The 15,743-nt window shown below is 44.3% G+C and overlaps 3 protein-coding genes across 10 annotated transcripts in view; all 3 read right to left on the bottom strand.

Annotated features, from left to right (window-relative positions):
* LOC103475245 (transmembrane 4 L6 family member 5) overlaps positions 1-4,534 on the bottom strand; it is a 5,708-nt gene extending 1,174 nt beyond the window's left edge. The window contains exons 1-10 of one of the 7 annotated variants that reach the window (XM_017308092.1): positions 4,465-4,534; positions 3,507-3,610; positions 3,305-3,426; positions 2,066-2,163; positions 1,686-1,799; positions 987-1,082; positions 864-877; positions 701-783; positions 552-620; positions 157-311 (exon numbers count right to left, since the gene is read on the bottom strand). In XM_017308092.1, the coding sequence (XP_017163581.1) occupies positions 157-311; positions 552-620; positions 701-783; positions 864-877; positions 987-1,082; positions 1,686-1,735 (467 nt within the window). In that variant the 5' untranslated portion in view covers positions 1,736-1,799; positions 2,066-2,163; positions 3,305-3,426; positions 3,507-3,610; positions 4,465-4,534. Of the gene's footprint in view, positions 1-156; positions 312-551; positions 621-700; positions 878-986; positions 1,083-1,685; positions 1,983-2,065; positions 2,307-3,304; positions 3,430-3,506; positions 3,712-4,464 lie in introns of those variants that run through there. The other 6 variants (XM_017308093.1, XM_008426725.2, XM_017308095.1 and 3 more) reach the window with 6 other exon arrangements.
* A 2,412-nt stretch (positions 4,535-6,946) lies between these two features.
* Positions 6,947-12,962, bottom strand: rnf168 (ring finger protein 168). 2 transcript variants are annotated; one of them, XM_008426722.2, is made up of 8 exons: positions 12,704-12,962; positions 10,858-11,028; positions 10,240-10,438; positions 9,236-9,297; positions 8,794-8,949; positions 8,638-8,717; positions 7,601-7,655; positions 6,947-7,522 (listed from the first exon to the last, which is right to left on the bottom strand). In XM_008426722.2, exons 2-8 carry the CDS (start codon positions 10,990-10,992, stop codon positions 6,971-6,973), a joined length of 1,239 nt encoding a protein of 412 aa, XP_008424944.1. In that variant the 5' UTR covers positions 10,993-11,028; positions 12,704-12,962; the 3' UTR covers positions 6,947-6,970. The 2 variants fall into 2 exon arrangements, with proteins under 2 accessions (XP_008424944.1, XP_008424943.1); XM_008426721.1 differs by having other exon boundaries at positions 9,227-9,297; positions 12,704-12,961.
* Positions 12,963-13,531: 569 nt separating this feature from the next.
* The window catches only part of LOC103475243 (zinc finger protein 345-like), a 5,347-nt gene continuing 3,135 nt past the window's right edge, over positions 13,532-15,743 (bottom strand). The window contains exons 5-6 of the mRNA XM_008426720.2: positions 14,963-15,728; positions 13,532-14,717 (exon numbers count right to left, since the gene is read on the bottom strand). Of these exons, the coding sequence (XP_008424942.1) occupies positions 13,934-14,717; positions 14,963-15,728 (1,550 nt within the window). The 3' untranslated portion in view covers positions 13,532-13,933. The remainder of the gene's footprint in view (positions 14,718-14,962; positions 15,729-15,743) is intronic.

Genomic DNA, 15,743 nt, shown 5'->3' with positions numbered 1-15,743 from the left:
AACATCTGGACTGAGACCACAACATCTGGACTGAAACCAGACCATAACATCTGGACTGAGACCATAATATCTGGACTGAGACCACAACATCTGGACTGAGACCACAACATCTGGACTGAGACCACAACATCTGGACCTGTGACGGGTCTCTCTCACCTGTTGGGGACGGGCTTCAGGGGGACACCCCAAGTGAGACCGGAGGACGAGTTGTAGAGACACAGAGGACCCTGAACCAGACCGGTGGTGCTGACCATACAACAGGCGGCGGCAGCCAGCAGCCCCAGGCAGGAGTACAGGGCCAGACCAAACATCTGGAAATACAGACACAACTGTTATACCTGAGAAACATCTGGAGGAACATCTGGAAACAAAAGCACACGTCTATAACAACAGGTTGTATTTTGGATGTAGTTCCTGGTGCGCCAGATGTTTTGTGGTTTGGACTGGATCAGAGAAACCTGACAGCAGATGTTGGACCCAGGTTCCACCTGGTTCCGAGGTGAAGTGGGCCAGATGTTAGTGGGTCAGTCAGCTGCAGCTGTGGAGCTCACCTGAGTCCTGGAAGCAATGAAGCCTCTGGTTCTGCTGCGCTTGATGAAGGCGTTCGCTCCGAGTAAAACCTGAAACCAAACCGCTGTGAGATACAACATGGCCGCCGAGAAACAAACACACATGACCTTTCACTTTGCCACGACCTCACCAGGAAGCCGGAGGCCCACAGGCCCGTAGCCCAGGTAGCCTCTCTGGTCACATGGCCATCCAGCAGGTAGTGGTACGTCATCTCTGGAAACAGCAGCAGGATGTTGGACACCATGCAGATGATCACCATGGGAACCAGAGCCACGCCCACATATAACAGATACCTTGACACGCACATCTGTCAACAAAGGGTTAAAAACGATCAGTGCTGATGGATCAGAACCGATCCTGCTCTGAAGAACACGAGCTCTGACGTCACAGAACAGGTTCAAGTGTTTGTTTTTTACCTGTGTGATGTCACAACTAAGCAGCCAATCACAGAAGCTCCCACATATAGAAGTTTCCTACCAGCAGAAGCTTCAATGCAAATTCTTCTTCTTTTGCTAAAATGTATATTTTTATTAAACTTTAATACACGATTTAACAAAAGCTTCAGATCAGAAAAAACAATTAAATAATTGAAAAACATAACTATTAGAATTATTGGTATTTTTTTAGAATCTTGACACAAATTATTTTATAATGAAGCTGGAAAATGATTTGTTCCTGAGTTTTTCAGAAGCTCAGGAACTGAGCTTCTATTCAGATTTATAAAAGTTTCCACAGCAGACTCCAGACACATTTTAAACAAAATTCTTCTTTTGTTTAAAATATGCATTTTTATTAAACTTTCGGAAGCAATTGTTAAAAAGTTCCAGATCAGGAAAAAAGATTACATTTTTGTTTATGCTAAACAGCAGGAAAACATAACTGATTATTAACATTATTGGTAATTTTTAGGCTCTTGACACAAATTATTTTATAAAGGAGCTGGAAAGTGACTTTGTCCTGAATGTTTCGGTGTGAAATACTCAGTTCGGATCAGAAATCTGAGAATTATTGGAAGCTGAAACGTGTCTGTAAAAATTAATTTAGGTGCTGCAGAGGTTTCAAACTGAATCAGCATCACATGGAGTCATAAAGAGAAAAAAAAAAGCAGAACTCACCGTGAGGTCCGACGGCCCGGTTTAGACGCTGAGCGGAACAAAGGACTCATTTATAATCTGAGACGGCAGGACACGCCTGCTGAGCGAGGACAGGGAAGAAGACCAGGACAAAGACTGGGGACAGGAAGCCAGAGCAGTGATTAGGGATGTTCTATTAAACCAGAATAGCGGATTAAGCCGGGATTCTCCAGATATCCTGGTTTAATTAAGCCTCAATTCGGCTTAATTAAGCCGAATTAAACCGAATTAATTCGGCTTAATTCGGCCGAATTAATTCGGCACTGCTTTTTGTGGCAGTTGCCATGGTGATTTATCCCATGCAGCTAGCTTGCTCCGGAACAGGCTAACAGGCTAACAGCTTTAGCTAATCTGGTTTCTACCTGTTCAGTCAGCAGCCGATCAGAAACCGATGAGTTTTATCCGTGATTCCGTTTCCATATCCATCTGAGCTCGTCTCATTTATTATTGGGCGTCTTTTCTAAAATGACAGCAAAATATAACAGCAGTCATTTGGTTTAAAACGTGGGTTTTTCAGTCTTCAGTCATATTTTCATCATGTTACGTAAATACGTTTATAAATGTCAAAGATTCGAACTAAATATTTAATTTGAAATCTTAAGTTCACAAATGACATTTTTGAAACATAAATTTATGTTCATATAGCATATATATTTTAATAGCATTCAATATTTAATTTGAAATTTAAAAATTCATTTGAAAATGTCATATTAAATATTTTGTTAGTAAGCTAAATATGTAGTTCCAACTAAATGTTTATGTCTGAGCTAAATATTTAGTTCCCAAACAACATATTCAGATCCAAATAAAATATTTTTCCAACTAAACATTTAGTTTTTGTAACTAAATATTTAATTTTCCAATGCACATATACAATATTGACTTCCACTGTTCATTTCTAAGATTAAAGTTGCTTGTCTGAGCAAATGAGGGGTTATGATTATTACTTTTTTAGTTAAGAAAGATTTGAAAATGTATTATTTGCACTAATTATGCATTGAACCGATTGTTTGCTATTGTAGCAGCAGCTCTTTTCACTACGCTGTGGTTCAATTCCTCATAACCTTTTATTAATGAGGTTTGTTTGAAGCATGGCGTTCTGTAGCTTCGGTGAATCTGTTTTCGATCTCAGGTTGCTGAGTTGCTAATTGAACAGTCTGAAGGAGCTGAGTGGGGGAGGAGCTGCACCTCGAAGGCGGGGCTAGGTCCACCCAGGCGCTTTGCTTAACTGAATGGTTCCCACGGAGATTGAAAGGGTTGAATCAAAGCAAAGCAACGTAAGATTTTGATGAGAGAATAACATAACATGAGGGAAAGCTCAAACATAAAACCAGCATAAACTGATGGAGATCCTGGATTTTTGAGTCAAATAAAAACATTTCGTTACTGGAGGTCAGTCAGTTCTTCTGGTCTGATCCAGGGTCAGAGGACACGGTGGACATAACCTGGATTCGTCTCTGGAAGGACCAGCTGCTGGTCGTCACTTGACCTTATTCTTCTATTTTCAGTTCTTTGAAAGCAGAACCACTTATTTTTGCTCCTGTGATTCACTGTAGGGCAGCAAAGATTCATGGGAAATGTGTTGATGTCTCATCACTGACATCATCAGGTTCTCCTCCGTGGGACCGGCTGCAGGTCCGGATCCTGGACCCGGGATCAGGGAGAACAAACCATTCTCAGGCGTGAGGGATTCCCTTCACCAAACTGGGTCCAGTTCTGTTTTCTGCTGGTCCAGAAAACAGAACCAGTCAATGAAAAATGTTGCTTAAATCTCCTGATTTAGTTTCAGTTTACAGTTGGTACCCAATGTTGTCCAGCTGGTTCTGGTCCATCGTAGTGGAACATTGGACTGGTTCTGGATCTGTCCATTAGTGGACCCCTGGGACTGACTGAGAGCTGTGAGGCGTCTGACATAAGAGAAACAAATGGGGGTTTCATTTTCAGCCATATTTTCAACATTTCTACATTTATAAATGTCACTTTAAACTCAATTTTATCAGATAGATAAATATGTAAACCAACTAAATGTAGGGCAGCCAACCAATATCTGGCTTGTAAATGTAGCTTTCTCAGAGCTAACTGAATATTTAGCTAACTGGGTTGGAACTAAATATTTTGTTTCTAAGCTAAATATTTATCTCCAAACTAAATATGTAGTTTGAAGCTAAATTTTATTTACTGACATAAATATTCAGTTTCATAAATACCTAGTGAGCAAGATACCTGTACGTTAAATATTAAGTTTGAAGATAAATATTTAGTTAGCCAAGTTAATATTTAGTTTCTATAATAAACATTTAGCTACTTTAAATGTCCTCACAAAATAGTGACCTGAGTCATTTTTTGACTGGTAAAATTACCACCTTTTGTTGCTGAAAGATAATTCAAACTAAATATTTAGGTTGGAGCAAAATATTTTGCTACTAAACAAAATATTCTGTTCCATAAATACAAGTGAAGAAGTGAACTATATTTAACTCAACTATTTTTAATTGGTAAACAAAATATTGTCACATTCCTAATATAATGACCTAAGTCCTTTAATGACAAGAGATTTTGTAAATAATAAAAAAAAACGTTTATCGAAGCTAAGAGTTTAGCCAGCTAAATAGCTTGCTAGCTAGCAAAATCGTTGGTTTCCAAAACACATATTTTCTCATACGACACAAATTATTGTTAATTTTTCAGTGTGTGGTTTACAAACGGCGGCTCAAACTGAAACGTCAGAGCCGTTCATGACTCGACCCAAAATCCCACAGACATGAGTTGAACCAGAACTCCTGAGATCCTCGAGAACCGTGTTTTCTGGGTTCAGCTCTGACGTCAGCACGCGACTCATCAGGGTCACATGACCCGCCGCAGGGAAACAACAGAAACCACATCATGGTGACGAAACGTCCTGCGAACATTTGAACCCCATCCTGGAAAACACGCTAACTTTGACTTTCAGAGATTAAATCTGAATTTATTCTGGGTTCTGGTTGAAATAAGCAGCAGCAACAGATTTCTGGTTCCATTTTGTTGTTTTCAGCTCATATAGAAAATGTTAAACCCACTGAGATCATTACCAGGACAACACCGGTTCTGCTTCAGACCGGATCTGATTTTATTATGAAACCACTGCAGCCACAGAAACACTAAAAGAAACTTTATCACACTCCAGAAATATGTTTAAAGAAGTTTATTTGAGGTTTTAAGCTGAGCTTGTCATTCAGCTCGAATATAACCATCATCATGTGACCGAGGTCAAATATTACGTCATTTGCACATATTTACTGTTTATGTTAAATACATTCTGAGCTGCTCTGTCTGCTGTTTGCCCAGATAATCCAGTTCCTTCCATTAGTCACATTTTAATGTTTATCAGCCATTGGTGGTTTAGATTTGACTTTTAAGGAGCTTTTATCTAAAACCATTATGATCTTATGGAGCCATTTTGATATTCAGAAAAAAATAAAACATCAAACACAAACTAAATAAATAAATCGTTACTCAACTGAACACTTAAATTCAAACTGCATGTTTAGCAGAATAAATATTTAGTTTGTAGCTATATTGATCTCAAAAATAAAAATGGGGATAATTCATTTGACGATAAAGTTCTTCCGACTATTTTTATAAATGGCTTCTTTCAAATGGCGTCGTGTCGTTTCATCTTAAAGGATGAGGCGTTTTAAAGACAACAGATGTTTACCGAAACAGTGACTCCATCAGCGCAGCTGAAGTACTCAGTGGTTTAGAAGTTCTCAAGACCAGCTTTTATTTTGATAATCCACTTCCGCTTCATATTAGCTAAGCATGTTAGCTCGGAGCTAGCTAAATATTTAGATAATTCTGTCTAACTGAATATTTGGAAATAGTAAGCTTGTTTAGTTTGCAGTTAAATATTTAGCTCACTAATCAGTTTGGAGTTAAATGCTGAGCTACGTCAGAACTAAACATTTAGCTCAAAGCTAACCAGGTTACAGCTAAAGGTTTAGTTTTATTTTTGTCGTGTGACTGGGTAAACATGATGCTTTTACAGGCAGATCAATTCATGTGATTTGAGTTTTTAGTCATTTAGATCATTTTTTAATTCAGCTAATCTTCATCTATATTTGTACTAAACTTTTGATTTGGCTTCATTTGAATTTCCTATGGGCTGCACAGTGGCGCAGTTGGTAGAGCTGCTGCCTTGCAGCAAGAAGGTTCTCGGTTCAATTCCCGGTCTTTCTGCATGGAGTCTCCATGTTCTCCCTGCATGGTGGGTTTTCTCCAGGTACTCCGGTTTCCTCCCACAGTCCAAAAACATGACTGTCAGGTTAATTGGTCTGTCTAAATTGCCCCTAGGTGTGTGTGTGTGCATGGTTGTGTGTCTCTGTGTTGCCCTGTGACAGACTGGCGACCTGTCCAGGGTGACCTCGCCAGGGTGACCCCGCCTCTCGCCCAGAACGCCAGCTGGAGAGGCACCAGCAACCCTCCTGACCCCACTGAGGGACAAGGGTGAAAGAAAGTGGATGGATGAATTTCCTATTGTTTTATACTGCTTTTGATTAAAGAGCTAATTCATCAGTTCTTTGATTTAAATATTTGTCATGTCTCAGTGTCGCCTCCTAGTGGTTCAGACATTTTCCATTGTCCAGATGACGGAACACAATCCGAAGCTTCTGACTGATACTAAAGAATCCTAGTTTGTAAAATAAAAAGGATCCTTTAAAAACCAGAAACCAGCCAGAGGCACTGGAACCAGGTCCGTATGGGCCAGATCTGGTTCTGACTGGTTCAGTCTGTTTGGATCATCAGGACGACGAGTTTAAAGAACCAAAGCACGAGAAACTTAGCAGAACTTTTATTTCTAATCAAACATTTTTGTATTTAAACTAAAATTTGAGAAAAAACAAAAAAAAACATTTTGATAACTTTCTGAATCCTGCAGGAACAGTTCACAGCGCCCCCTGCAGGATCCAACCATGATAGTGTTGCATACAGCAGCTGATGCTCCAGGCGCTAATGGGGGAGGAGCTGCAGCGCATCCCATGCCGTCATTCACTGATCTGACCAATCAGATCAATAACTGTTAAGGTTTAAGTTGCTGATTTTATCTGTGGTTAAATGTTTAGCAGATTCGGCCCATCAGTCCGACTTCCTCTGATACGACCACCAGGGGGGGCCGTTGAATCGGAGAGGCACATGACTGATCACATGATCACAGAAACATCAGAAAACAAACCGTGAAGAGAAAGTGATCACTGATCAGCAGGAAGTGCAGGTTACAAAATAAAATGATTTTATTTTGCGTTACTTGTGGCAGCGGAGGCAGAGGAGCAGGAGCGAGGAAGAGGGAACATCTCGGTCAGAGTGACCTGCTTGCTTCCTTTGCTCACCACCGAGGTAGAGGAGGCCGAGCGCAGGAACGGGAAGCTGACGGAGCTGCTGACGGAGCTGCTGACGGAGCTGCTGCGCATCCGGCGTATTCTTCCTCCTGCAGACATGCGTGACGGCCCCGCCTCCTCCATGCCACCTCTCTGGGCGCGCAGCAGGTAGGGGTCAGAGGAGCCTTTGCTCCGGTCCGTGACTCTCCGTCGCTCCTCCCGGTCCAGATCCCTCTGGAGCAGCAGAGCCAGGTGGAGGTCGTCCTCCTCCTGCTGCTGCCTCACCTGAAGCTCCGCCTCCCAGTCCGGCAGCGGCCGCTCCTCTCCAGGTGGGGAGCACACCTGGACTCGCTTGGAGGTCATCTCCTCCTCCTCCATCGGGTCTAGCTCCGAGCTCTTCCTCTTCGATGATACCGGTGGGCGGGGCTGCTCCGCGTGAAGCTCCGCCTCCATCAGGAGGATGTTCTCCTGAAACAGGAAGTTGGAGCACGTGATGTCATCACTTTGCATCGGCTGCAGAGAGATTCAGGCGTCGTTCAAACTGACCTTATTGGTTATGAAGCCGGGGGCGGAGCCTGGCGGAGGGCAGGGACACAGGAACCTGAAACAAACAGGTCAACCGTGTCACTTCCTGTCACACAGACCATGTGACCAGGAACCTGGAGAGCAGCTGAATGAAACTGGGTTCAGCTGATCCAACAGAACCAGGTTCCACTAAACCTGACTGGGAATCAGTCAGACCCATCAGAACCAAACAGACCCGGTTCCAGCCGCAGGGACACAGGAACTCCATGGCGGTTTGGACCTGAAACCTTCGACTCCTCCAGACTTTGACCCAAAGTCAGAGGCTCATTTCTGAACAGGGATTAGAGATTTAAAATATCGAATGTGTCTGCAGCAGGGCAGATGCCACACTGTGTGAGAGAACAGAAACTACTCCGTTCTCAGAGCTTCTGCTTGGTTCTGTATCAGAGTCACGATAAACTCGGTTCGACTGAGGACCATAACTGTAACATTAGTTACAGATTCCTTTCGGGAACCTGTTCCCCTCCTCACCTGTGGGGGCGCTGCACCAAGAACCACCGAAGGAAGCAACACAAAAATATCTGAAGACCGCAACTTCCTTCTTCACCAAATAAAAACAAAAATAGGGTTATGTCAGTATCTAACAGTTGTAGGATTTCTCTTTTTGTCTTTGGCAAAAGCCCATGAGCCATTTCTCCTGCTAGCGCTAGGCTAGCACGTCTGTTTTGGTGGCATTTACCCAGAATGCCCTGCCCTGTAGTCTGCTTCAGGAGTGGTCTCCAGTCTGCGTGTGAACTGAAGAGTTCACTTCAGGTGAACAGAGACTGAGGTTTGCTGGTGGACTGGAATTAACTGGTTTGCTCAGCTAACAAAATTCAGACCTGAGGTTAAAATATTAAAGGCCAAAATGTTTATGAAAATTACATTTAGGGCTTAATTTTAGATGTATATATTTAAAACGTTTTAGGGGTGCAAGGACACCCTGGTCTGGAGCAGACTGACTCCATCTCCATGGTAACAGACGTCAATTAGGTGGCGTTGAATCAGGTGCGACTCACCTGTCCATGTGTCCCATAACGACCTCCTTCTTCTTCTTGACCGGAGCGACGTCGGGAACACGAAGGTTCTCCTGGGAGTTCTGTGGGAGGAAAGCAGCTTAGCATGACCCACAGTACACGGTGACCTCTCCGTGACCTCTCAGCGACCTCACGGACCAGCTGGTTGCTCAGCAGCTTGGCCAGACGCTCGTCTTCCTCCTTCCTCCTCATCTCCTCCTGCAGCTGCTGCTGCTCCTCAGCCAGCAGCTTCTGGATCAGCTCCTCGCTTGCTTTGCTCTCCTCCTCGTCCTGAGCCCTCCGCTCCTCCATCAGCTGCAAACACGCTCCGTCAGTGACCTCACCGTCACCAACATCAAGCTTTATTTAAAGAAGCAACGTTTACAAACGGACGGCAGACCGAAGTAAAGCTTCAGAGATCCTGGAGCAGACTCACACCTGGATGACACCACAGTGATGTCACACCGTCACCAGGCCAAAATGCCCATGTTGGTGCCATGTGTTGTTTTTTTTTTTTTGAGTTATTTTAATTTAAAATGAGCAAAATTAGCAAATCAAAATAAGAACAAGACCCCGCCCACCCTGACCCCACCTTGGTCACCTGATCCTCGTACTCCTGCCGCAGCTCTCCAGGAGGGCAGACCCTGGGATGCGTTCTGGGAACTACACACACACACACACACACACACACACACACACACACACACACACACACACACACACACACACACACGTTAGTGATGCAGAGCTCATGTGACAGCTGCTTTTCCTCAGGTCAGAGATTTTAAAAACAAAAATGGCTCTGGAGGTTTTACAGAGGATCAGTTGGAGGATCAGTTGGTCTGACAGTGTGTGTTAGTGTGTGTGTTAGTGTTAGTGTGTGTGTTAGTGTTAGTGTGTGTTGTGTTTGGATTTGAAACAGTTCAAGTCCCATTTTTCAGACAAATACTACATTGTGCTTAGAGCTGCAACTAACAACTATTTTAGTAATCAATTATTCAGAGGATTAAATTTATTCAGGTTTTTCAGTTATGCCTTTTTATACATTAGAAATTCATTAAAAGATGTAAACAATTACATTTATTTTTAAATAAACATTTGATTGCCTGACATTATTCCTTTAGTGAACTTTTCATTTGTAGCAAAGGAAGCATCAGCAGCTAAATGTGAAAAGCTCAGCGTTTTCTGTTGATCAATACGGAGTAGAGCTGATCTGCCGATTAACTGATTGATAATTGGAGAGCAGAAGCTGCTAATAGAAGATTCTGCAGAATCTGAACCAGGTGAGGAGTTCTGGGTGGAACAGATTTAGAGACACAAGGTTTTTTAATCTGTCTTGTTCTTCCAGCAAATGGACATTTTGAATCTGTATGCTCTGGTCAATGATTAATTACTAAATTAGTTGACAGTTATTTCAATAATCAATCGTTTCTGCCCTAGTTGTGGACCAGGAGAAGTTCTGTTTCTGGGTCGGGTATCGGACCAAGATGTGAACTGAGTTCAGGATCAGGAAGTCAATGCGGAAACACGCCTTGTCAGGTGAACCTGTGTGATTACCCTGCCTCTGATTGGCTGGTGCGGTGTACCTGTGTGTCTGTGGCGTACCTATGCGGTCCTCCTCCTCAGCGTCCTGGCCGTTCAGGCGGCGCTGACACTGCAGAGGGAAGAGGGTCTGAATCCGGTTCCACAGCTCCAGGTTCACCAGCGTGTTCTTCTTGTTGTTGCGGCGGGCCCAGTTGGAGACCCGCTTCCTGCACATGGGGCAGCACAGCGTCGCCTTGTCCACCGACTCCAGGAAGCAGCCCTGGAACCAACACACACACACACACACACACACTGGGATGAGTGGTGGAGGCAGAGCGCCACCTGCTGGACAGCTTCTGTTGTACTTTAGGTTTAGAAGCAGCAGCAGCATCTGATGGCCGTTTCTATGGAAACAGATCGACACGTCCAGCCTTCTCAGACCCCAGCATCACTAGTCATTTCCGTTACCATGGTGACTCCAGCTCAAGCATCGCCTCCCTCTGTTACCATGGTAACCACAGCCGGACGACGACTTTACAGCAGCAGGTGTGACAGTTTCAGTTCAGTTTTTATTAGTTACGGCAGCAGGTTTAGTTTTGGTTCATTTTCAGGTGCTGAATTCAAAACGGTCAAAGAACTGGATCGTTATTATGGACAGTCCCTGCAGCAGAACTCTGTGTGTGTGTGTGTGTGTGGTACCTTGCAGAAGGAGTGTGTGCAGGGCAGGGTGACGGGCTCTATGAAGATGTCCAGACAGACCGGACACAGACAGTCTTCCCAGGTCAGAGCCAGCTCCTGCCTGCCTCCTTCCTCCACCTCAGACACCGGAGACATCTTTGTCCTCTTCGTCAGTCGAGGAACAAGTGAACACTGTTGAAGCACAAACCATCATCATCCTCAGCTGTAGTGTTTCCTGGTGACAAAGGGCGCCCCCTGCTGGTCATTGCATCATATTTAGACCCAACATCCCATCGGACGAATTGAGTTAGGAGAATTCTAGTTAATTTGCAGAAATATTAATAAACCTGCTGTGAGTAAAAAGGAAACGTGAAGTCGGAGCAGAAAGAGGACAGAAGAATCTGAGGTGGAGAAAAGCCCTGAGGAAGAGGAGGAGCAGGAGGAAGATGAAAGCTAAAAGTCAAAACGCTGACCGCAGTCACAGCTCCTGGTCATTAGGAAGTGAGCACACGGTTTTTTATGTGACATTTTTTAAAATTTTATTTTATATTAAAACAAGATTCTTAGTTTTGCACATAATTTATTTTAACATGAAACTAAATATGTTTTGTTGAACCACAACATTTTGTTTCATTTGTGGATTTTATGCTTAACTGATTTCAGATTTTTTCTGCTTTTTGGTAACCAGAACTTGTTTACATATTTTCCACCTCTAGTCCCACATGAAACATGTCTGACTGCAAAGTGTCAACAAGAAATAACTCGGGTTTAATGGGACTCATCTGAAGTTTATCTACCAGTCAGTTTTTCAGATGCACTTTGAAATAAAAGCCGTTTTTCTGAGCCCATATCTGCTACATAAAAACCACCAGAAAAAGCCCATTTCACCAGACGACCCTCTGAGATGTTGGCTTTCCCCTGTTTGCTGGCTGAACTATTATGTAGCAGGGTTAGAAACAAACTGATTCAAATATTTTACTCACAAAGAAGCAGCGTGGCCGCCATCTTGTTCAAGCAATTTTGAGTTTCCTGCCAGAGCAGCTTGTGTTTATTCAATTCAAAAATACTTTACTGATCCCAAGGGAAAATTAAATCCTAAAATTATGCTAACAGTTCGTAATTTAAGTCTGGGCTATCGACCTAGTTATCAATACTATCAGTACCAAGCGGAGTATTGGTATCAGATCAATATTTTTAAGTTTCTCTTCCACATGTTAGCAAATTACCACAATTTCCTCTGAGTTCCTGTCAGCACATATGCAGGAATTAATACCAAAAGCTTTCAATTTATTTTAATTTGAGAGCAGGATTTCATATATTTGTAATGTTTTAACTCAAAATGTCTGTTTTCTTTCAAACATAATCTGTTTGCTTTGCATTATGTTGAAAAAATCCCCACAGAAACTTAAATATACTTGTATAAAATGTATACAAGTATATTTAAAAAAAAAAGAAAATGGAAAATGTATACCTCTAACATGAAATATGAATATGGCTGATTATTAACTACTGAAAGAAATAAAGTGTAGCTATAATAATGAACAATTACGTACACTAGAAGGGAAAACAGACTTTTGTAAAGCTACATTGTAGATAGCTAATAAAAACGCTTGTTTTCCTAAAAGCTGGGAGTCGAATTACGAATTCATTCAATGACAACGCTTTTCTTTAAATTTCGTTAAGCTAAAACATCCGTTAAACCGCCCTGTGTTCCCCAGACTAACGGCTCTCTGACACCGACAGGTTCTCCAGCTGAAAACGGGGACCAAACATCTCCTCCTGCGGTCAGAGAGCATCCCAACAGAACCCCTCCAACTGCCTCCGAACCCCCCCCGCTCAGAGTTTACCAGAGCCAGCCCCGCCTCACCTGCTTTAGCTCCAACTGAAGCTAACTAACGTTAGCCGGTCCAAAGTTTACTCGTCAACGGTTACCGGATACGAGCCGCTCCAGCTTCGCAGCCCGCAAGGCGTCATGCTGTTTGAGTAAATTAGGTACCAGGAGTCAAACGTCGGTGGCTTTTGACCGTTTTTGATATTCTTTGGACGTTAGCTTGTGGACTGAACCCGCCTGAACTGACTGTTGTTGGGACTGTGCGCATGCGTCCTCAGGTCACTCTCTTCTTCTTTTTTATAATGGCGGATCTCTAGCATTTTTAAAAGCGCATACCGCCCCCTGCTGTTCATGAATGTGTAACATCCCGAACTTTCTGCAACTTTAAGAGGGACTTTTTTTTAGATTTGTGCTATGAAAATAAATTGATTTCCAATTTTAGTAATTTTCTCTCTTTTTCCTTTAGTTCCACACATTTTTTCAAAACTACATAACATTTATGCATATAAAGATAATAAAAGTATTGTGGAAGTCAGCAGAAAAAGACGTATAATAAAGAATAAAAGTAATATTCTCTTTTATGAAGTAATCTATTTGTCTTTTGTTTGCAAATTATTTTTTTCATTGAAGAAAATCATTCGTTCTTTGGTATGCAAGTCTTTGTTATACAACCAGAGATGAAGCACATTTCAAATCTGTTTAGTTTTATATAGGTTTTATTGCTAAGGCAGGATGGTAAAGGTCTGACTCCTGCTTTAATTCATTGCTATGACAAGAACTCTCTGGTCTTTTATTCCATTTTATCCATTTATAATTTTATTCCAAAAACCCATGAAATCTTCTACATTATAGACACGAAGCAGATTCCTCCTAGTGCAAATAATGACTTTTATTCTACAAATTGAAAGCCGAGTTCAGGATTTTGTCAGAACAAATTTAAATTTAAAAAGTTTTACACTTGGTTAGTTTTTCTCTGCGGTTTGACAGGAAACTGGACCATCAAATCACCCGACGCTGCAGGTTTGGAACAGAATGGACGCCTGGATCGGCTGATGGACCAATCAGTGTTTGGATGCATTTGGGTTTTCCATATTACTGAATCCCTGAGTTTAAACACGAAATGTTTGTCTGGATGTCTGCAGAACGAAGGTAAAGAACACCAGATTGTCCATTTGTGTGCAGAAGAAGAACACAGCTGACCACATCAACCGTTGGTCTCCATGTTGTAAAGTCATGGTTTCCTTTCCGTCGTTGAGTCTGAAGCGTCTAGCTGTTGAAGTTGGGCGTCCAGCCGAAGACGTCCCGCTGTCTCCTGCCTTTGCTGCCGGACTCCAGCGTGTCCTGCGACTCGTCTCCACAGTGGTGCTTCTTCAGCTGCCGGGAGTCGGAGAAGCCCAGGTGGCAGCGGTCGCAGGAGTACAGCTTGATGCCCGTGTGGATCTGCATGTGGGACTTGAGCTGGTTGGATTGCCGAAACCGGCGGCTGCACACGCTGCACTGGTACGGCTTCTCTCCAGTGTGCACCAGCAGGTGGCGGTGGTAGTTCTGAGGCGTCCTGAACTCTTTGCCGCACTGCTCACAGTGGTGCGGCTTCACCCCAGTGTGCAGCAGCTCGTGCTGCCTCAGCTGCGACGCCTGCAGGAAGCCTTTGTTGCAGAAGGCGCAGACGTGCGGCCGGTCGCCGGTGTGCTGCCGCTGGTGGTAGCGCAGCATGTGCCGCAGGTGGAAGGTCTTCCCGCAGGTGTTGCAGGCAAACTCCTTGGTCTGCTGGTGGCTCTTCTCGTGCATCCGGAGCGTGCTGCTGCTGCTGAAACTCTTCAGGCACATTTTGCAGGTGAACGGTTTGACTCCGGTGGACCTGCGGCGCACGGCGCCGGGCAGCCGGCCCTCCAGGTCACCGTGAACCAGCTGCTGGTGTTTCTGCAGCTGACAGTTGTAGAAAAAGGTTTTTCCACAGCAGTCGCACATGAAGGGCTTCTCCACACCGTGAACCAGCATGTGGGTTTTCAGAGCCCAGGTTCCTGAGAAACCTTCACCACACTGATGACACCTGGTGGAGAGCAGAGGGAAGCACATGATGCCTCTAGATATCGTGTTTATAAAGTTAGTAAAAGCACAAAGTAAATAATTACCTCCATTATTAGAAGAGCTCGTTTTAGTCTAGAGGTGCTAAATATTTCAAAGATAGCAAAAATGCTACACTACAGTTAGCTCAGACTGTCCCCGCCGCTGCCTACAACAGTCTCGGTGTGCATGGGGTCTGAATCTTGATGGAAATGTTTCGGGTCTGCCTACCTGTGGGGTTTCTCTCCGTTGTGGAGGTGCAGGTGTCGCTGCAGGTTGTACTTGAGGCCGAAGCTCAGTCCACAGGTATGGCAGGTGAAGGGTTTCTCTCCGGAGTGGACCACCCGGTGCTGCATCAGCCCCATCCTGCATTTAAAAGCCTTGTCGCACTCGCTGCACTTGTACGGCCGCTCGTCAGAGTGTGACCTCTTGTGGACGCGTAGGTTGCCGCTGGTGGAGAACCTCTTGCCGCAGGTCTGGCAGGGGTACGGCCGCGCCCCTGTGTGGACCCTCTGGTGCTCCTGCAGGCTCTTCTTCCTGGTGAAGCTCTTCCCACAGACGTCACACATGAACGGTTTCACCTTAGCGTGTGACACCTCATGGGACCGCAGCGCAGCGGCAGAGGTGAAGGTGCGGTCGCAGGCATGACACTCCAGCGGCGTCTTCTCCAGCCGATGCGACGCTTGGTGGATCCGCAGCTGTCGCAGGAGGCGGAACTTCCTGCTGCACTGATCGCATTGCAGCAGCTTGTCCGGGTCGCGCTCCTGCGCCTCCCGCAGCTGGTGGCTCTGCTGGTGCTTGAGCAGCATGTGCGCCTTGTAGAAGCCTTTGTCGCAGGCGTCGCAGGGGAAGGGCTTGCGGTGGCTGGCCATGTGTTTGGTCAGCTGGTGGTTCTGGTGGAAGCCTTTGTTGCAGAGTTCGCAGAAGAAACGCTTCTCCTTGTAGAGCTGCCGCCGCCGGCAGCGCTCCTGCTCCTTCTGCTGCTCCGCACTCGCAGCTGCACACACACACA

Source organism: Poecilia reticulata, linkage group LG13 (genome assembly GCF_000633615.1).
Source record: "Poecilia reticulata strain Guanapo linkage group LG13, Guppy_female_1.0+MT, whole genome shotgun sequence".
Classification (NCBI taxonomy): domain Eukaryota; kingdom Metazoa; phylum Chordata; class Actinopteri; order Cyprinodontiformes; family Poeciliidae; genus Poecilia; species Poecilia reticulata.
Note: the sequence above shows the minus strand (reverse complement) of the source record. Positions and strands in the feature narration are given on the sequence as shown.